The 22,553-nt window shown below is 44.0% G+C and overlaps 1 protein-coding gene across 1 annotated transcript in view; it reads right to left on the bottom strand.

Annotated features, from left to right (window-relative positions):
- adgrl3.1 (adhesion G protein-coupled receptor L3.1) overlaps positions 1 to 22,553 on the bottom strand; it is a 117,845-nt gene that overhangs the window by 77,361 nt on the left and 17,931 nt on the right. Inside the window, exon 3 of the mRNA XM_079277853.1 lies at positions 4,606 to 4,772. Within this exon, the coding sequence (XP_079133979.1) occupies positions 4,606 to 4,765 (160 nt within the window). The 5' untranslated portion in view covers positions 4,766 to 4,772. The remainder of the gene's footprint in view (positions 1 to 4,605; positions 4,773 to 22,553) is intronic.

The raw sequence follows: 22,553 nt of genomic DNA, 5'->3' as shown, positions 1-22,553 counted from the left end.
TGGGCCGATACAGATGTGGTCATTGCAGACACACCTGGCAGAGATCCGCACTCGTACACCTTTCTATAGTTGGAAGAGTATACCATTAAAACATTGTTGAATTTAATAAATTACTTAAAACTATTTCTGATGTTTTATTTGTTGATTTTCATGAATGGGTTAAAAGATAATGCTGGAGTTATTTTTTATCTTTCCTAACAAACCCTATGAATCTACATTCTGGTACCCTGTCTTATCCTCCCATCAGTTATTGACTTTGTGGTCACAGCCTTATATAACTTCTGCTTCTATGCCATAAAACTCCACCGTCATCCGATTACGAATGCAATACAAATGGCTCTTCATTTTGTCCTCATCCTTTTAATCATGTGTTTATTAACACTCTACAAATTGTCTTGTGATTATAAGGCCGTGCTATCGATGCTCTCGGGCTGGATGGCCCCAGGGACTTCGGTTGTTGTGGTGAAGCCTGGATGTTGTTATTCTCTGTTCCTGAGAGCAACGAGTCCTGGGAGCACCAGCCGTCCTCCCTTGATAGATGGATAGGTTATCAGCCGAGGTGCTCTCGCTCGTGTTGTACGCCTTTGTCATCCCCTAGCCCTGCTGCGATCGCAGTGTCGTTTTTATTGTTTCATTTCATATTCACCTCATATTGTCACAGGCTACCCCTACCCAAGGACCACGACTGAGAATTTAAGCTATATCAGGTGCAATATACATGATATGCATTGTCCCTGTCGAATAAACAAATAGAATATATTAAGTCTGCAGTTTGTGTATATACAGGCCCGGTGATCGTGACTGCTTGTTGTTCTGTCACTTTCCTTTTCATTGACGAATTCATCCTGTCAAGGCCTTTCCGAATCATTTCTCAAAAGCAAACGCGCAAACACGCGGCGAGCGCACGACCGCCCAACAATCAGGCCTCCGAACATCCCTGAAAAGCGAGGCACGCCATCACCTCCCTTTGCTCTCCCTGTCACGATAACCATAGCAACCCTGTCCTCCTTCCCCCTTTGCGCTGTCATTGGCTGGGGGAGCGTCATGGTTACACGAATGCGGCAAAGAATCTGAATGAGCTCGATGACACTCTGGCCGGGCCCTATTTTAATACTGCCCTTCACCACAACACACACATACATGCGGTGAGTGATGACTGTACCTGAGGGAACTACATTGATAAGGACAGGCGCTAGCTCAGAGATAAGACTGATATATAAGTGACATTTACTGAAAATGTCCTTTCTAATGAACACACACACACGTACATCACTGCAGGCTGTGATTATACTTTAAGCACACATTCAGATAGGATGTGTGTCTCAGTAGGGGCTGAAGATTTGAGGAACTTTTTGTGTGTGTGTGTGTGTGTGTGTGTGTGTGTGTGTGTGTGTGAGGGGGAGCGCTTAGGGCAGTGGGTCATAATTCTGTTCATAGGAGTGTTCGTTTATTAGTTTCACAATGGCCACGTCACGTCCGCCTCCGTGAGCACGAATGTGAATTTGTGAAGAAAGGGGGGTTAACCGAAGCGCGAGCGGATCAATACGCCGTATTGTACGGCAGCTGTCTAGACTGGCTTTGGATCAGATGTCGTACAGTGTTGCCTTACAGGGTATAAAGAGAGCATTATGGCACAAACACACACGAGATTCAAATAAGGGGTCTATCTGTATTCCAATTAAAAGCCACTCTTGCCTTCATACGCTGCAGTAAATGCTCTGTCCTGTCTCATCTGTCACCGTTTGATTCATCTATTTATATCAGCTGCCTCACCTATAAAACATGCACTGTTTGAATCTGTCTTTTTTTTTTTTTTTCTCTGCACACAAACAATCATGTGCAGTCACGCAGCACCTCTTCTGATACAGACGCGTAAAGCCGCCGATGTTTACCCCTCCGTCTCCGCACACAGGCCGTTAAGGTGTGAGCCGGCGAGCGCATGTTAATGTGTCTGTCATTAGTCGTCTAGGAGTGGGTGACAGAAACCTGGCAGCAGCAGACAGCTCGGGCGATCTTATTCAGACACTCTCATTGCCTCGGGGGCGTCGGGCAGGGGGGGGGGGGGGGGGGGCTGAGACAAAAGGCAATCGATTTTTACATTTGGGCCAACAACGAGAGAGTGGCGAAGGAGGTGGATGGATGGAAAAGGAGGAGAAGGCGAGAGAGAAGGGGAGAGAGATTTTAAAAGGTGATCTCTCACTCTGATCGCCAAACCAGTGCTGGTGTCTGCGATGTGGAGTTAGAACAAACAATATCCACCAGAGTTATGATTTTTGAAAGGATATTTAGTTTTTTCTTGCTGTCAATAAATCCCATTAAAAAAAATGTACCAACAATGACTTGATCCTAGTAACAAATACTGCCTGTGTAGCCAAATATAGCTTCTTCCGCTATGCTACAGTGCTCCGTTGTTGTCCAAAAACAAGTAGTTTTTGCTCACCAGCTAAAGGCTGGTTGGACTTAACGTATGATGGAAAAGCATCCGCCCACTTCAGCCTGTGTAATTTCATTGAGGCGAACTTCTGGTCAGGGACCTTCCTCCCTTGGGACTATTGAAAAAGGAACCCAACGAAAGAAGTTGCCTCAATAAATATTGCAGATGTTTTTTCCTGTAATCGTCCAAAACACACCATAGTACTGGGGTTCTTTGTTAGGATGACCATGGGCATTTGAAATGTATTTTTCAATTCTAAGCTTGTAGAATTTAGTTTTTTTGGTGAGGAACTTGAATAAATCCATTTGTTTCAAGGAGATATTTTCACAGCAAAACCGATATTAGAAAGGGAACTGTGATCCGTTTAACTTGTTAACACTATCGCCACAAATCATTTGAATTGTGTATTCTATGCAAATAACCACTATAGATAAAACTAACAAAGTAAAAAGATAGCATATAGAATTTTTTTGAGGATTGAAATAATAATAATATATTTTTTGGACTATTTCCGTTCAGTGGTAAAAAAAATAAAAAGTATTAAGCCTCGCTGTCGTAGTTATTAGGAAATTGGAATCAGAAAAAATCGCCCTCGGCCGGTCAGACTTTTGCGGCAAGAAAATCACAATCTGTGCATCTCTGACGGAAAGTATTGCGTAGCGGAAGGATGTTGTTTTCTTTTGTTTTCTTGTCAACGAATACCATGAAAAGAGCCTCACCTGTGAACAATGTGAAATGTTTTTTTCTGTGACTTTTGTCCCAAAAAAACAATTCTATGCTTTCCTTTTCTTTTATTTGTCTCCACGTAACCCTGAAATGATGACAAGACGCAGCTCTGCGGGAAAGACGGAGCTGCTCTCTGCTGTGTGTCTAAACTGTCTTTGTTTCAACTAATCCCCGCTCAGTATAAACAGCACCATTTGCATATGTCGACTTATTCTTTAGACATTGATGCAAATACCTTTGACTGAAACTCATCTCTCCGTGTTGAGGCAAAGCCCTCTGTGTTTGCGTGTGTCTAAGTGGCGGCCTGTGAACACTTCGTGTGTGTGTGTGTGTGTGTGTGTGTGTGTGTGTGTGTGCTCGACTGTTTATGTGTGTGTTTTTTTAAGGAGGATCTGTGTCTCCACGGGTGTACAGTATTTCGGTGTTCAAAGTATATCATCTGTGCACATGCTTGTCGGCAGGTATGTGTACAAGAAGATGCTTGAGTGTGTGTGTGCGTGTGTTTGCACATGTGGCGGCAGTTTTTCCTCCACAACAGCGTGATTGACAGCAGCCATTAATAGGATTAAGTCCAAGTGGGCCAGAGCTCCCTGTAGCAGTCTTCAAAGCCCACCGTCACGGGGGAGAGGAGGAAACACACAGACAGCCTACTGTGTGTACGTGTGTGCACGCAGTCTAAATGTATGTGTGTGTGTGTGTGTGTGGGTGTGTGTGTGTGAGGGAAGTTAGAAGAGCTGGAGAATGTGCACTGCAATAATATAGAAGATACGTGTAAACGAGAGTAAGTGAGTTAAGGGTTTCGCAGCTGCAGTGTTGCTTTGGTGTGTGTGTGTGTGTGTGTGGGGGAGTTGAATGAGTCAAAGTCTACAGTCATTACTGCAATTTGTGGTTGCGGGCATGTAAAGTCAATCCGAACATGTGGAACCAAACTTTATAGTCTGTAAAAAAAATGTCTTTTTGTCTGCCAGTGTGTGCAGATCCCCCCCCCCCCTCCCATTAGCAGCCATTTAAAACGTCCCAATTAGCCGTGAAAGTGAGCCGCCGTGAGCAACACCTGGACCCCAAGACCGAAGCACATGAATGGATTTCAGCCCATCGTTAATTGTATCATCTACACCTGTGCTAAATCCGACTGTGACATTTCAAAAACCCATTCCATGAACAATGGGCTGAATCCCGTCCAGCTCCTCTGCGAGGTCCACAGTGTCGCATGCAGTTTCTGGCGCTAACGCTAAGCTAGCTAGTCGGTGGTCAGTATACCTTTAAACCGCTGGCTGGCTACAAATTAGCATCTCATTTTCTCTTTGAACATGCGTTCAATTGAAAATAACAAAACAACGATAAAAAACAACTTGCCAACACTTTAGTACATTTACAGTACAGGCCGACAAACCAGCACCGCCTCAAAAATGTGTATCTGTGCTGCGTGTGGTCCCGTTTCTTACCGACGGCGATGGAGGCAAACAAGGTCGAGACGAAGAGCAGGCATCTGGTCCACATGACGTCTGCGGTTGACCTGGAAGTAAATACGGTGGCACTTCCTGCTGAGCCCAGACGGTCTTGTGGCGAGCTGTTTTCCTCACAGCTCAGTGTTCCTGACACCATACAGGCCCTGCAGAATGGACGCACAGAGGGGGGTTTGTTCACTTGGATGCCTTATCTCTCTGTGCATAGGACATATATATATATATATATATACACTGTTACACATGGCTATGCTCTCTGTATAATAACACAATGCGATCCGGTATCTGTAACGCTTGTGTTACGTAACAATAGTGGCGAATGTCCCTTCATTTTGTTATTGTGTAGAAAAGTGAGTACAAAACAAGTACAGACAAGTACATGAACACATTAACGACTGAAGACATTTTACAGAGTAAGACAAAGACAGACGTCAGAAACAAAGGGGACAAAAGCAAACACAGGTTTAGACTGAAGAACATCCAAACGTCTTGAACATGAAAGAAGTTGTTACACTTGCAGAGTTTATGCAGCGGAGGGAAACATTTCCCTGACATCCTGTTACTCTATTTACTTCTGACGGATGGATGCTTCAACAAAAGCAACACTTTAAGGTCAACGCAGCTTCCTGTAGACGTGTTCCAGGAGACTAGACAGGAATCAATAATTATGCTGAAAGAATGATGGAATGATTCAGAAGCATATGGTTGTTGTCAAAACCCGAGGCCAAGTTTCTAGTTCGTAGAATATCAAGTAAATTCGATTTGGGCTGGCAGTTCATCGAGCATTCCTTTTGGGACCATTTATCAGTGCGCTATATATAGACATGTCGATCAATAAAAAGTAGCAGATAAGGTCGATAATCGTCAAACTGATCCCCTCAATTATGCATGTTTGCACACTGCTAGATGGCAAACATTGTGCATTATGTAACTGACAACAGCTGGGGCACTATTTTTTTTAATTTCACAGGTATTCGTTTGAGACGCAACCGAGTATTTCATCCGTCGTGAAGTTGTACGAGACAAATATGTATAAATGGATACTTCACAAGACAACAGACCCTATGCAGAATGATCCGCGAGACTTTGCGACAATGATGCCGCTGTCTGTCTCAGGTTTCGCCAGCACTTTGAAATTCTGCATCGGCATCAAAGTGTGAAATGTATTGATGTTCCGATCTAATTGTTCATTTCATGGTCCATCAGCGATAAACAATTACTAGGACGGTGGTCTTTAAGAGTATTTATAGCAGTGGCAGACTGGTGAGCATCACTCCCCCCCCCCCCCCCCCCTGAAGTTATTAAGCCGACCCGCGTTGTTCAACCGACAACTCTCGTTCTTTCTGCAACCCTGACATCTGATGTTTACCCGTTTTCTTTGTAAAAGACTGAGTTGTGCGTTCGTATCACGTTGTCTGCAGAAGGGTCACCGCATCACATTTAGTCATTACGCAATCGTCCTCGTTGATGTGAACAGTACACATTCTATTTTCCACGGGAGCAGTTCAAAAGGTAACAGCAGTCCTGTTTTGAGCCTAAATGTTCACAGTTCTCAAGGGAACCCAGCTCCGAATAAACAGTGAGCGTGTGCGTGTGTGTGTGTGTGTGTCAGACCGAGCAAGAGAGGGACTGCAGAAATTTGCAACAGCAAGGGACAGATGGAGCAAAGCTGACAGCCAGAGCCATGGGAAATGCATCATGTGTAACAGAGACTATTGATCAGTGTGACCATATCATTTTTGGCCCAGGAGAGACTGAGACAATAGCCGGCTATCTCCATCGTGCTCTCGCTGCGAGGGCCGAAATCTCTGCGTTGGCAGCGGTCCCCGCCTCGGATATTGTTGTAAAAGCTACAACTGCTGCTCTGACAATACCAGATTTTATTCATAGAAACTGTCTTATTAGAATGACAGGGACATTTCCGTAAACACCAGAGAGTCACAAGGAGATATGTATGATGCATCTTCGGAACATCTACAATGACAGGACAGATATACAGATGCACCCAGAGGCATATCTCTGGGAACAGACACACACCAGAGACGGACAGCACAAGAAGTTATCGTTGTCAAAACAAATCGTCGAAATTGAAAATCCATTTTAAATGCTTGCGACAAAAACAACTTCAAATTGGTTTGAGCAAAGTCAGAGCGGTTGTAGGAAACATGTTTTATTGCATTTAAGTCCATTTTTTGGTTTATGTTCAAAATACATCCTCTGATTTATTGGCACAAATCGAAAAAAACATTTCTCTTAAATCCTTTAAATTCTTTAAATTTGCTTGTTATCAGCTGAGATAATCATCTTCAATATCTGAAGGTCTTTTTTTGGGGGGGGGGGGGGGTATGTGATCTTTATTTAACCAGGCTTTTAACCGTTTTTTGTCACACAAACCAAAACAGAAGCAAACAGAAGGAGCAGTGAGGCCTTAAACTGCCACTTTGGATCGTCCTCGGGCTTTCTAGCAGACCCTTACGAACACTTTCTCAATTATCAGGTGGCGCGACTGATTGGACGATTTCATATCTCCGCAAACAGTTCCCCTGACGAATCCATCAAGCGATGGAATCGCAGTAGACCCCAACCTCCGCTTCAACAACTCAACAGGCTTCTGATTGATTGGTCCCTAACTCGGTTGAACGCGCGCCATCTGACCAGCTGTCTCCCGAGCCGCAGACGCAGGAGGCGCGCGCTGACATATGGCCGAACGCCACCAGCCGCAGAGTTCATCACTGTTCCATAATTCAAAAGCTATTCCATCACCCCGCGTGCCGCACAGGTCATCGGTTAATTAACCCTCTCGTCTCCACCATCCTTTTACCAGACGATGGATGTGTGCCGGCGGTCCCCTGGAGGCAAGCACCGGGACTAATCCGAGCTCAAAGTCGAGTTCATAATTCAGCGGGGCGCCGTGCTCCCATATGCTCGGGTAATGACGTGCGGATATGCAGTCCAGAGTGCACACGGCACGGTGATCGCCCCAAAGCGTTGCCCCACGCCTCCAACCTGTTTCCTTCATGCGTCCATCGGTTAATAGATTACGAGTAAACAGAAGGTAATGCCGCTGATTATCAGAACATGTGCGATTGCGCCCCGGTACTCATCAGACCACGTGTGTGTGCGTGCGAGGTTTCGCGAACATCTCGTGGCCCCGTCTGAACCCGCTCAAGATAAAATGGCGGAGCCGTTTCATGTTTGAGGTTAACTCAGTATTTTTCCGATCCTGAGCGAACCGCGTCCCGGCGGAGGCCCTTCCCTGGCAGATGAGCGGCATCTGCATAAAACCGAGCAAAACACCATCTAATAAGCAGCATCAGACCAAAACAAATAGCCCGTCCCCTGGATCAAAGTCCTCCACCTGCTGTCTCCATCCGTCTATGGCCCAGCTACATCTGCTCGCTCGAAGGTTGGCAGTTATTACAGAAATATAATCATCCTTTCAGAAATATTTTTGCATCGGCATCAACGGAGCTGTTGCCGGGGCCACTGCACTCGCAAGACTGTATTGCATGCATCCATGGACTAATTGATGGCTGATTCTATGCACCGAGGGCAGCCTGACCCTGTGTGTGTGTGTGTGTGTGTGTGTTTGTCCCCTAACGAGAGAGTCCTTCCTGTCACAGCCTCCTCATCCGAGGATTCTCTCTTTCACTAATGAGTGTTGACCGCACTGGGCTACTTTGTCACCGCACGTGCACACGCACTTACACTCGCAAGTGCCCTCACACACCCACATGTTCACACACACACAAACACACACACACACATGCTTATTGCGAGGAGACCAGATGCCCTACTCCCTCAGCCTCCAGGCAGAGAGTCTCATATGTGTCCAAGCAGCGTGAGTAGTTGACGCCGTGTGTTTGCCTGAAAGAATACACCAAGGGCTCGACGAATAAACGCCAACCCAAAGTTTTAAAACTCGCATGTGAATGTTATACGTCTCTGGCTTTTTTTGTGATAGGTGAGAAAGGAAGGAGCCGATCTGGCGTCGTCTAGTATGTGCTGCATTTGTCAACATTGAGAGGAATAATGAAGTTTGCCGTCTTGGTCCAGCTTCCGTGTTGTTGTTTAGTAAATAAAGACGAGAACCTGCAATATCCTGCTTTATGGTCTATTTGACTCTAAATGGACCATAGTTCACTCAATGAACATCATGCTGTATTGAAACGAGAGATTGAGTCCAGAAACTCATGTTTACTGAGGGAAGAAGCTCAGCAGCCTATGCGTCTCCCCCCCCCCCCCCCCTTGCCATTTCTCCTCATTTAGTTTTTCTTCAGCTGTTTCTTTTCCTCCCCCCTCTTTAGACTCTTCAGTTGTTCATTCTTTGCTCTGTTGGAGAGAACTCTGAGCGGAACAAAGCTCAGGGGGCCATGCAACGTGTTCAGTAAAATGGCATGTGTCCGCCGAGCCACGCTAAATTACCTCCAGTTGGCTTGCTAGGGTAGGTTTAACCACTGTGGACCGTTTCTCTCTCTCGCTCTGTGTGTGTGTGTGTGTGTGTGTGTGTGTGTGTGTGTGTGTGTGTGTGTGTGTGTGTGTGTGTGTGTGTGTGTGTGTGTGTGTGTGAGAGTGTGATGGAGAGGGTTGGACTGAGGCTGTGTGGGTGAGTGTGAGTGGGTACGGGTCGTGTGGCAAATTATCATCAGCGCAGGTGGACAGGCTGGGAGAATTTTGATTAGAGTGACCATGCACACACACACACACACACACACACACACACACACACACACACAATTCAGGTAGCTAATTTGTCAGTAAGGAGCTGAAGAGATGAGTAATCAGTGTAGCCTGGTGGGAGTCTGGCCTGTGCACGGCCTATAATTAGAGACACAAGATGCAAGCCGGCGCGTGCGTGCAAAGAAACACACGTGCACGCAGTCGCGCTCAACACACTCACTGCGACAGGAGTGATTTTTTTTTGCGTAATCGGCCCCGCGCTGATGACGCCAATACTTAGCAAGCGAGTGGCTCGGCAAAAAACACACTGCCAGCTCCCGACAATATGGATGTCTCGACATGTCGGCCCACAACATGTATCCATACTGTTGCCTGGCTGTGCCGGGGTGTTTTGGGGAAGGGGGAGTCATGGGGGTCCCATACAAGCCCCCTCGAAGCACATTAAAATCACAATTAACGAGTCAAATTCAAAAACATTTTCATTTTAAAAAGGGTTATGTCCCTTTAAAATCATTTCCACACCAAAAGTAGTTCAAACGCTCTCGGCTGCGCACCTCATCCTCTCCCACCGCGTTAGACATTCTACGGACGTCAGAATATTACATCTGGGGAGGCTCCGGCTTTGACCGGACCACTGCCGTTTCCGCACGGCTGCCTCTGGCTGCTCAGAGGACGCTCCCTGAAATCCGATGCACCCAGAAGAAAAAAGGAAACGGCCTTGAAAAACCCACCGCCGACAACGACCTCGTCTGCGAGGCACTGCCGTTTTGATTCCTGCACCGCCTGCCGGCTAGACACCGCGCTCTGTTCTGCTCCGCTCTGAACTTTCTAATGCTCCAGTCTAATCAACTCTGCGCACCCATCCTCCCTCCCTCCATCCCTCCCTGGTGAGACAAGACAGGCTAGGGCGGAGATGTGCAAAGGGAGAATCGGAGGGAGGGGAGGTGGAGAACAGAAGGGAGGGGAGAGATGAAATATACGAGATGGGGGGGGGGGGGGCTGAATAAGATAATGGAGGAGATGAGGTCAGGAAGGAAAAAAGGCTGAGGATGATAGAGATGGAAAGATGGGATAAAGGAGGGGATGGAGACAGAGAGGCTGGAGGGAGGCAGCGGGAGAGATAGGGAGTGACAAAAGCGATCAGAGTGAGCCGAGGAGAATCTTAAAGCAAGTTAATAACCGAAGGCATTTATCTTTTTCTTCCCTGTACCCTCAAATACTTGGACAAATATTCGTAACACAAAACCTGTCGACATCAGATCGTGGTATAAAAAGATCAAGTGCTGAATGTTATGGAAGAATTACATCTCAAACCACAACTATACTTCCCTGCAAAGCATGGAACTAGCTGCGTAGGCCTGGAGTGGGGGTGTGGGGTGGGGTCGGATAAATGGTGGGGTTGGATGTCCGAGGGGGGGCACCGACCTAGTATGCCAGCTGGGCAGCAAGCTCACATCCTGCAGCCAAAAGTCCCCTTGTTAATGGGACGGATTAAAGAATAAAAATAACAATAATATACTTGGGCGGACATTAATATACCTGGGCGGCCCGCCCAAGTAAAGTCAATGTGTGGGGAACCACTGTGTGTTTAAAACCAGCCTACTTTAGTGTAGCAGGCTGTCATCACACTTACATATCCCACAGAGACCAGTAAAGAATGAGTTCCATGAATTCCATACTGATTTTTTAATAGGATAGCCTTATCTGATGTCTAGCCCCGCCCATATATGGTAGCGAAGACCAGAATCCGACTTTTTTTACATCTACTCTGCCACATAAAAACGATCACGGACTAGAAATGTACAGCAAAACACAAAGCTAGTTAAGGCTAGCCGAAGAGTAGCCACTGCTAGTCTCTGCTAAAGCTAATTTACAGACTTTTTCCGACCTGATTCCTGTCATGGTTATCGATTTGGATGCTTTACATCAGATTTTGATGCTTTACATCAGTTAATTTCAGTACTTGGGGTTGTGTTATCACATCTCCAGATAAATTAGTCCTGCTAAACGCTAACTAGCCTAGCTTTAACGCGCCTGTACATTGTCCAATCACACAGTGCACACCCTTTTTTATCACCTATTTAATGTAGTCACTACCGTCCACATTTTGCGAGGTGCTACAATGTATAACAATAATATTATTAATTTAAGCAAATTGAATTGTTGCAAATTGGAGTTATTCGTCATTCTTTGTCATGTTAGTGGGGGTTGATTCATGCGAGAATCATTGGCTAACGACGCCGCTGGAAAAAAAACACAAAGCACAAATAAACAAATGAATGCAGGAAACCAGAACTGTGCCATGTGAAAAGCCAGCACACAGTCATGCGCACGCCTTTCAATTCTGTGTGGCAGTGCAGCTGTGTAACCCATAAGGGGGGATGGGGGGGGAGAGTTAATGGTTTACAAAACTGCCTCTGATACAATCAATTATGTCGGCGAGAGATGCAGTGATGCTGATTCTACCACCGCTGTTCTTCCCCTCCCTTTGATTTATCCGTCAACTCCTTCATGCCAACCTCTCTCTCTTTCTCCCTCTCTCTCTCTCTCTCCCTTCCCTCCCTCTCTCCATCACCGGGCTCCGAACCCAGTACTGTCACAATGGATTCTGTCAAAGCCGTGCCTTAAAGCCAGTGGCGGGGCGAGGCAACGTTTGTGTGAGTCTGTGCGAGTGATTGTGTTCGGCTAGACACTGGGGGAGAGAGAAGGGGGAGAGGAAGTTGTCATGTACAGTACAGAGAACAGCCACCTCAGCAGCGAATAACGCTGCATCAAAGAGGAGACAGGCGGGCCGGCAGGATACGACACTCGTGGCCTAGATTTAAACCCTCATGAAGAGGCTTGTTTAGCAGGAGAATGCACTCAAATGTTCAAACGGAGCCTTTTTTTTATAGCTTTTTTTTTCCCAATTCATCAATTATGTTTTCAGTTCCGCTCTCTTCCCTCAATTTATTGTCGCCGCCTGTTGTTATCCTGCATCAAGTCCTGTTTTGCTTATCTGCGTTTAACTTTTTCTTGCGTCGTCTCTCCTCCGTCCCTTCTGTCATCCGCCCTCGTTAAATCCAGCTCCCTCTTGTCGCTCCGTGAAGAAGATTAAAAACATGTTTTGCCGACATCCATTGTTCCCCATTTCTAAATAACCTCACAATAAAAAGACTTGAGAAGAGTCTAGATGGAACCTAAATCATGAGATTCCGACTAAGGCGGTATTTGTTGTTTGTTCCCACCCCCCCAAACGCCCGCGAGATCCCAGTACGTTCCAACACATGAAAACTTTTCAAAGATTTGTTTCCGAATCAGCAAATTAAAGTTCAAAAAGTCTGACATTGTTTATTCCACTGATTCAGTCAGAGAGAGAGAGAAAAAAAAATTGATTTCTGCATAAGAGATTAGGACCAAAGCTTGCATCGCAGAGCGAATATGAACTGTGTATATCAGAGCTCTGAAATATTTATTTCAAAAAAGGCCTTTCTCGGGGCGCTTACTGGGCCCTGTTCATAATTGAATAATGCATAAGCACCAACACTGGTATATAAATATAAAAGGAGGCACTTAACGCTGGATTGCCTAACTGCTGAGACAATGTCATTGGAAATCTCTCACAGGTATAGCGGAGTAGCTAAATCTTTTTGAGTCACGTTGGAGGCCGAGCATGACAGATGTCCACGGAGATTTGGGGAGCATCTGCCAGCAAACTGGTTTTGTTAGATACTGCGTTGTCACTTCACACCACGGAAACAAAAGCGCAAAATAACATGTCAAGCGGAGAAATATAAAAAATATAAAATAAATCCATACTTATTATTATGGTTCCCATGCTGGGTTGACGCTGAGCTGTAGTTTTAAGCTGGGGGGGGGGGGGGGAAAGGGGTTTGGCATATCATTGGATTAAGGTTCAGTCTCTTGGAGGAAGCATTCCTGTGTTACCATACATATGTTAAAGACCCATCTTAGAGGCACCCCCCCCCCCTTATGCATTGTATCCACTTTCTTTGTAATGACATTCAATGGTGTTTGAAATGCAGGCCTGTAAGAACCGCTGTCCCGTGATTGCGAGGCAACGTGAATATTTCCCGCACCAGCACAAGATGATAAGCCGCATCCATCACTTTTCCCGAAATGGCACGAAAACGGATGACACAATGAGCTCCGGCGGGATGTATGGGCGGTGATTCTGAAGCAATCAATGGAGACAGCAATAGGTAAACACAGTGCTAAATGTCAGCTACGGTGATTGCGCCCGCCACAATATCATCTCGGGGCGGGAGACCCAAATAACCAAAATCAATAATCTAATCATTTCTTATTCAAATCACGCACGGTAGAGGTCTGGATCTTATTGCACTTTCATATCCCCGGTGTGCAGATGTATTCCAATCAACAAGCCAGAGCGGCCAGATGCATTGACAATACAGCAATTCAAAGGTGGGTGGACTGCAAATGTTACTGTGCGTCTCCATCCTGAAATAGACTTTTGAATGTTTATTTGTTTCCCTGTATCTGATTGATGCTGATGTACATGTCATATGCCATACTTTATACATAATACATGTCTTGTTGTTGCTTTGTATAATGCTATTGCAATGATACCCAAAAGGGCATTTTGCACAACGTTATGTGCTTCACATAAGTTTTGTATTTTAAAAGTGACACGTACTATATTTTATATTACAATGAATCTGAATCAGCTTTTATTGGCCACATATGCGTGCACAAACATGGGATTTGATTCAGTCGGTTTGCATCTCTCTCAGTGTACTTGCACAGAAATAGAATAACAGCCAAGGGACAAAAATCTGGACAGATTGAGGTAAATAACAGACAGGACTGCTACACAAGCAGTGGAAAAAAAATAGGTGTACAGGTAAATACTATGAAAATGTGTTTGTACAAAGCACCGAAGACAAACAATATAACATGCAATAAAAACGACTGTATTAAAGTCAAGTGTTGTAAACACAAATTGTAAAGAATACAAATAGACTTTTAGAGATCCTAGATCACGTTTGTTTTGCTGACGATACTAATTGACGATCATTGATGATCCATATTGGCAGATACAGATCCCTTTGTTGTTTGATCTGCTCTGAAGTCCATGTAAAGCATCAAAAACGATGTTATCCTGTTACTTTGTTATAGTCATCTATGGTGTTTTTTTTTTTGTTCTTTATAAAAACACACAATTCAAATGATTAGGAAACAAAAGATTGTATTTTTATGGATTCAAACAAATCTTGTCAGTAGTTTTAATGATGTATTATAAGCTGCTGGAGTTATTGTAAACAGCTCATAATTCATCTCTAATATCTATTTATGTTGCTGCGAAAACGTCTCCTTCAAAGAGCTGGATTTATTCAAGATTCTCACAAACACTACATTTTACGAGATTACAACGTTATAATTTACCTTCACCCAATGCTCATTTTCACTGAACAGAGCCTGAACGCATCATAAAGTAACCAACGGGAGCCTTGTTCGTTAGCCGTTAGCGGTGCTGTCATCGTTACTAACCCTTCTTGTGTACAACGAAACACAGATTGGTTGTTTACAATGTAACATTCTCAGAGATCGGCGACGAGAAAAGAATAAATGATACATTATTGAATTACATTATTGATATTAATAATAGTCATTTTATAACTATGATTGACAAACTAAACACCAGCTGCCAATTGCGCTTTCGCGTCGGCCACTGTATTTCCACTACACGCTTGGCAGACACTGCACCTTTAATTGAGCATTATGGTAAATATTTGATCTTCTTTTGCTGCTTAGACCTCATATTCAGGTTGGAACAGTGATTCCCTTTCAAAATTGTAATTCTGGATAGATTCAGGTTCGGAAAAGGCAAGTTGAATGTATGGGTCGCAAAAGGATGCCAGCTGGGTAATCTTTTCCTACAATAACTGAAAATGCACACAAAAAGCACATTCATACGATGTATTCTTCCTTCATAATGGGGAGGATCGTTTATTCCTGTGTTTCTTTGTGTATTTACTGTAAGTTTTGCCAATTATAGCGTTTCTTAACTTTTTAATTTTAGGTATCCGGCTTTCCAGTGCCTGCAAGGACGGACTTAACGCAGGCTTGTAATACTTCCCCCAACTGGTGTTTTCCCCTGAATCCATGCTGAAGCGCCCGAATAGAACAACAAACCTCTACAGTACGCGATAGGGATAATTGAACCGGTAAACACACACGTGGAGGGCAAACATCTGGGAGCGCATCTGCTCCATCATCACACACCGAGCCCGTTGGAAATCTACGCTCACAATACACCCTAGCTCCTGCTTCACACAATTAGCACCGTTTCACAAGCAGAACAGCCGCAAATGCGAGAGGAGGCAGCGGGGAAGACAGAATCGTAAGTGCCGTAACTTGTTTTGCTTTGCACAAATAAGACTTATCCTTCCAGGAATACGCCGGCCCCAAATAGATGCTTTTCCTCCAAGTTGTTGACAAAAAACATCTCAGTGGAGACCGTTCCCTGTTGTCAAGTGTACACGGAGGCTGCACTCAGGTGGCCATGTGTGTGTAAGTGGTGTGAGTCTTTGTTTATGCATTTACGTCACCGTGTGTGTTTGATCAGGTTTGTGTGTTTTCTCCCCTGATGCCCTGCCTCGATCCAAGGAGGGTTAAGAGAAAAAAAAAGAGTGCACAAGGGACAGACAACAGGATGCTCGGCAACCAGGCAGCAGACGACGCTCAAAGTGCCTGTGTTGACAATAAACAGCAGATCCGGGATGAACGGAATTCATCTCGACTCGTCACCGACACAGCTCGACACTCAAAGCTGTGAAGTCATAAAGCCTCGTTTAGCGTGGCTCGTGGGAGAGAACACATTTGTGCTGCATGAACGGCAGAGGGAGGAAGGTCGGACCATATTCACACATTGACGCGGTCACACCTGGGAGCGCCGCGGCCTCGGCCGTCTCGTGCCATCGGGGCACCGAGCCGCTCCACTGGACCGGTTAAAGGTTAAGTGTGCCCGGGGTCGCGGCCCTGTGGTGGGAGTTGTTTTTTGGGAGGGGGAGGTTGAGCCGCCAGGATTTTCACAGCTACTGTACCGCTCAGATTTTTTAAACTGTGACCTTTTAGTCACAAGCTCGTTCCCTCCGAGGTTATCTGTTACTGCGGGTCAGTACGTGAGCGGTGGGGCAGAATGTGGAGACGCCGCACCGAGATAGACGGGCCGCCTTCTGCTGTTGTTTACGTGCGGAGATGTGTAGCCCTTCAAGACAGTTTGAAACATGAGTCATCGGTTTGCTATCTCTCATGACAAAGAAAAACATAAGTCCTCAAATGAAAAATGACCGATTATGAAATCATCAAAACGGTTTCTACTCTAGTTTCAAATTGTTTTTACAATATAACCCCCCCATATAACCCCCCCCCCCCATATATTCCAATATCAATATACCGTATATTGTAAGTATATCAAATAGATGCAAAATCACATGCTAAGAGATCAAACGAATGTTCAAAGCATTCTTCACTGTCACACAATACACGCCACCTTTACCAATGTTAACTCATGTTATAAACACACTTATAATGCGTTATACATTCAACTTTATTTCCAGACACATGAGTGGCATCATTATCGTTATATGTACTCATAAATATTCACAAAAAATAAAACAATCATAAGTCATTATAAAGAATATAATGACTTGTTATAATGTCTTTATAATTTCGGGTCACTCACTGACATATAATGCATTGTGTTTTATTAATGCATTATAATCACTTTTATAATGCATTACAATGTGATTATAAGTTACTCTAAATGGTCATTGTTTGCTTTCAGTGTAAATTAATAGAAATTATATTTTTCTCAAAACTCAAAACATAACTTTTTTAGAGTAACTTATGATCACATTTTAAAGCATTATAACAGCGATTGTAATGCAATAATATGTATTAAAACTATGGGAATTAAACTGTACTGTGTAAAACAAATGTCGGTGAGTGACCGGCCATGATGAAGTATGATGTAATTCATTATAAACTGCTTCATCATGCGTTATGATTATTGTTATAAAGCGGTATAAATATATTAACATGTGTAATGAACACATGTTTATAACGCACGACAGACATTGGTGTCATAGAAGTGTTGGACGGTTCGGTTTGTGGTGCTGTTGATCTGTATTGCATTACACTGAACATTGCTGTGCATTATTAAGTGTTTCCATTATTTTGGCCTTTGTGCAAAACAAAAACTTCAACATGTAATTTAGTTATTTTTTCATGACAGCTTGTTCATGACTATTTACTTATGGTTCTGTTGAAAGTCAATACATGACGGTGTTGATTAATCAGCCAACCCTGACAGATACATCGGTAGATCAACTTTTTAATTTAGTGGTTACCCCGGCAACTCATCTCTCAATGTCCTCCTCCATTACAGTATCTTCCAGGTCTAGTGTTTCAGAGACATCTGCCTCATGCCCGGCCCTGGGCGTGTATGTTTGCGTGTGTGTGTGTGTGTGTGTGTGCATGCATGTGTGTGTGTGTGTGTGTGCGTGTGCATGCGTGTGGATTTGCCGTTGTCTGTTTGTGTGCACGCATGCACACAAGGGAAGACGGCTGAGTCTAATTGGACAAACCCATCTGCTGATTCTGGAAAACAGGCCTGCATCTTAAATAAACAAACGGTTACTGAGGAAAAATACACAGGCACAGACACACACGCACACACACACACACACACACACACATACGCCGCAAGTGCCTGCCTCAAAGCCTTCAACTTGGACCCCGAACAATCTGGCCCCTCTGGCAGCTGTGTGGACGGCATTGACTGGCATGGTTTACAATATGGACTCCATTGTCTTAGGACAAAGGCCTCTCCACTCAAAGCAAAGGTCACATTATAAGACAATACGCCTGTTCATGGGGTGTGGCGACAGGGGGGTGGCGAAGGAGAGTGTGTGTGTGTGACGTCATGTGCAACTTGTGTAAGGGCTGCCTCAGCTAGAATTGTAATTATTCTAATAAGAGTACTCCATTTTAATATGAATGAATCCAAAATATAAATTTTTTCAATGACTTATTCCCTCTTTTTTTTTTTAAAGATGGACTTAATGAAAGACATTTTTCCATCACCTTAACTTAATGGTACGTTCAGTTTCTCACCTCGTTTTCAGTCGCAGCATGTTACATGAACGCACCGTGCCCAGATGAGCTTTCTATCTGCTCACAGTATCAGTCCACGCATCCGCTTACAGCGCTGCCGCTCGACTCGCTTCACACGCAATCGCTGTTTAACCCTGCCAAACCGATACGGATCGCCTTTCAATCCGCGCTCTCATGAGCAATGTGGAAAATGAAGGGCTGCGTGTTTTGTGCGTGCGGAGCGGGAAACACCTGTTCCACACATTTCTACCCCGTCCCCGTCCCCCCTTAAACGAAGAATGATATATCCCCCTTTCCTGTTGTTCTTTCTTTGCACTCATTGTCACTGTGAAATAAAGACAAAACGCAGCCCCGTTATCACAGAATTAGATTTCAAAGCAAGCATCCTGGGTCATATGAGAGTCGAGGAAGGAAAGCATGCGGGGTGACACACAAACACACACACACACACACACACACACACTGGACAGGAAGTGCATTTCAAATGGAAACACAAACTCGCCACGTTCACACAGTCATTAAATACATTAAAACTAAGAAAACGCTGAGGTAATGACAATAAAGACGTTTTTAAGCTTCAAACTAAAATAAAAAAGCTCAAACCAAAGATGAACCACACTGACACAACCTCTATTACCAAAAATAAATGAATAAACTTTAAGAAATTCAAAAACTATTCAATGTGTCCTTGTGTAATACACTCAAGTAAAGATGACCTTAGCCGTTAAATAGATAAAGTTTAACTGACTGCATAGCAAACTGGCAACCAAACACACACACACACACACACACACACACACACACACACACACACACACACAGAGCATCCTCATTCACATGACTCTGAGGCGGCTCAATCAATTAAGAAGAGGATCCTGGATGAAAACATGGCCTCTGGGTTTTCATACAGCAAAGATGTGTAAGAAATTTGAGTAAAAAACTGTAGTTAGTAGATATAATAAAAGTGTTTAATAATTCATAATTAATAATTCATAGTTAGTCATAATCATAAGGGTTTTGAGAATGCATAATTAAGATAAACATAAGCATGAAACTTCTGCCAAGTGCAGAAGTATAACTTTTATTTTGAAGGATTATTATAGAAGGGTTTAAAACGTAACTGACAGTCATTGAATGTGATGATGAACTCAGAGCCAGACAGTAGAATACACTCCTGGAGGATAGCCAATAGGAATCGAGATAAATGGAGAGGAGGTGTTATCGAACAGATGTGGGAGGTTTAATTTAAGCCTTTTTCCTCTCTCGTGTCATGGCTCTCGGAGGACGGACGTGTTTTTCACCTGAGAAGCTGAGTTGAGGTTTTTTGCAAATGGGGTTTTATTGTTTTAATATGTCATAGGAGTGTACACTCCAATGTATAACTGTAAATGTACTTACATCAGTGGAATTAAATTCCTTATAATTGTAAACCAGTTTGGGTAGCGTTATTATCGCAGCGTGTGTCGACGGCACAAAGCCGGCCACATGGCAGTCACATGGCTGGCTCCGGCCTCCCCTTTGTTATGAGGTAAAAATACTACCGTAACAAATTTGGCGAACCCCAGATGGGACGGTCTTGCCGGCCTCGCTGTGTGTGCTGACGGCGACGTTAGTCAAGCAGACAATCCTGGGCCCACAATATCGGTCGGCAGAGCCGTTTCATGAAATCTGTGAGTTAGCTACTAGGAATCTTAGAGGAATCTCTGCTTGGCTAAGCGCTGCTAACGGCTAGCTCCGTTGCCGGTGGGTACGTTCCAACAGAGGGAGGCCATGTCCACTGAGGTAAGTACGATTTACTGTCTGAAGTATGATGAACTTAAGGGATTAGTCAAGAGTATAAGGATCCTAAGAATTAATTAAAGACGGACAGCGCTGTGTAAGTAAGTAAATCACCACATTGGAATCAAGCAAGCTGTGGTACGGGCGATACTGCTTTGCTCATGCTGGGAGCCTCCTTCGGCCCAACATAAGTATTGTTAGGCCTGCAGATAGCTAGTTTAAAGCAGGTATGTGACTTGGCGGACTGAAATATCTTGCCATTCCGACTTAGGGGTGCGAGCCTTTGTTGTGTGGCCCAAGAATCTTCGGGCTTTGAGCATACGCTGCTTAGTGAGCTAGGCTAGCGGGAGTTAGCTTCTGAGGCCGCAGGCACCGGGAAAGACACTCTTGCTAGCTTTGGCTGTGAATATAATTAGTGGATCATGTGGGTGATTCAGAGACGTAGAATAAGGGCTTTGGTGAAACTAGACAGACTGGGTGAGTGGTTTGTGGCGTTGGAAGTGAATAACTCGCGTTTCATATACGTAACAGTGAGCTCAGGTCCGGCGGAGCTAAAGCCCGTTAACCGGAGGTTTAAGGGTTAATAATAACAATAATACGTGTGACTAGTCTGTGTTTTAGCAGCGTGGAGATACGTTTAAAATGATGACTAAATAAGTCCAATAATACGTGTGACTAGTCTGTGTTTTAGCAGCGTGGAAATACGTTTAAAATGATTGATATTGCATGACCGCGCTGTGGGGAGCTAACGCTAGCTACGTGTAGCTCCGGCGTTGCGGTACGATGTATGTAAAATAAGTGCTTATAAAATAAAATAACGGCTGGATTGAGAGAGGAGACAGAAGGCGTATGAGTGGAATTAAAGTGTGGGATTTTGGTGATACTTGTGTGTGCGTACGCTTTATCAGAAGCTCCGTTTTTTCGTTAGCATTGCGGATAGCATATCTGTAAAAAAGCCGGTTTCATGACAACTTCCGGTTTGGCGCAGAACAACTTCCGGTCCGGCGCAGACGGCAAGGCAAGTTTATTTATATAGCACATTTCAGGGTGCTTCGCATAGAACCATTAGGAGCATCAAAACATAGGGCAAAAGAAAAGGAGATTTAAAAACAATTAAACAGAAGGAGTAACTGCTAGTTAATGATAATAATAATATTAAACCTAGTGTTTTGAATCTGTCATTACATTAGTACTAAAAGAGACTGACATCTGGTGACTTAGAGAGACAATCACAGCATAGTTTTATGCCACCCAGTGGCTTCCTAGATAAATTACACAAAACAGTCTTAGAAATTCATTGTCTATGACCTTTGTGCTTACATCCTGACTTTAGTTTTAATTAAGCAGTATAACTTTAGTTGTTGACTTTGGTTTTAATTCAGCATTTTAACAAAGATTAATGGTTTCAGTTGTTCTTCAATTCTTGAACTTAATTGTGACTCAGTATTGTGCAGACCAGAGTGTAAGTGCAGTTCAACAGTTTGACTTACATTGGTATTTCTGATTGAATATCTTTGAACACAGTTATTGATTTTTAAAGTTGAATTTAATATTTAATTGATTAATTATTCATTGTTTTTTAATTTCATTTTACTTCCAATTTTAAACCTTTCGAATTCTGATTTGGAACTGGATTGTGATTGTGATTCTGATTTAGATGTTGAGTTTGATTTCGGAATTCCAGCTTCAATTTTGGATTCGAGATTCCTTCACATATCCAGTATTGACTAATTTTGGTACATTTACTATTTTACATAGTTCCTAAGAATCAATTTTGACACGGACGGCGCAACATATTTGAGAGATCGTTGACCTCTCTTACACTACAGACGTATGCTAACATTTACTGCTGAACTTTTGGCAGTTCTGTGTTTGTTTCAGTCAAGGTGCGTGGTTGAGCGGATCCCAGTTTTGGAGTCAGCGGCCACACGCCATACAGCACAGAGGGTGAGTTGACTTTGATTCAGGTGATGACAAGCATGCACATTTAATACACACATTTGAATACTCCTAGGCTGCATAATGTTTACATTAAAGAAGCAGAGTAAGGAAGTAGGAGCACTGGTAAGAAGACTAAAATGTGAAGTAACAGAAGTAGAACGCATTAGAAAAGATTTGCAACAGCAGATAGAGGAAAGACGAGCAGAAAGTAAAGAAGACGAGGATATAAAGAGAATGCAGCGGCGACTGCTGAAACTGCAAGTAGCAGAGGTCGACAGAGAATTAAATAGAAAAGTTCAGGCCAAGAAACAGATGATAGCAGCAGAAGCCCAGCAGCAACAAAATCTAGCAGTACCAGCCCCCACGGTGGTGTACAATCAGCCCCC

The sequence above is a fragment of the Melanostigma gelatinosum genome, assembly GCF_949748355.1.
Source record: "Melanostigma gelatinosum genome assembly, chromosome: 11".
In the NCBI taxonomy this organism is placed as follows: domain Eukaryota; kingdom Metazoa; phylum Chordata; class Actinopteri; order Perciformes; family Zoarcidae; genus Melanostigma; species Melanostigma gelatinosum.
Note: the sequence above shows the minus strand (reverse complement) of the source record. Positions and strands in the feature narration are given on the sequence as shown.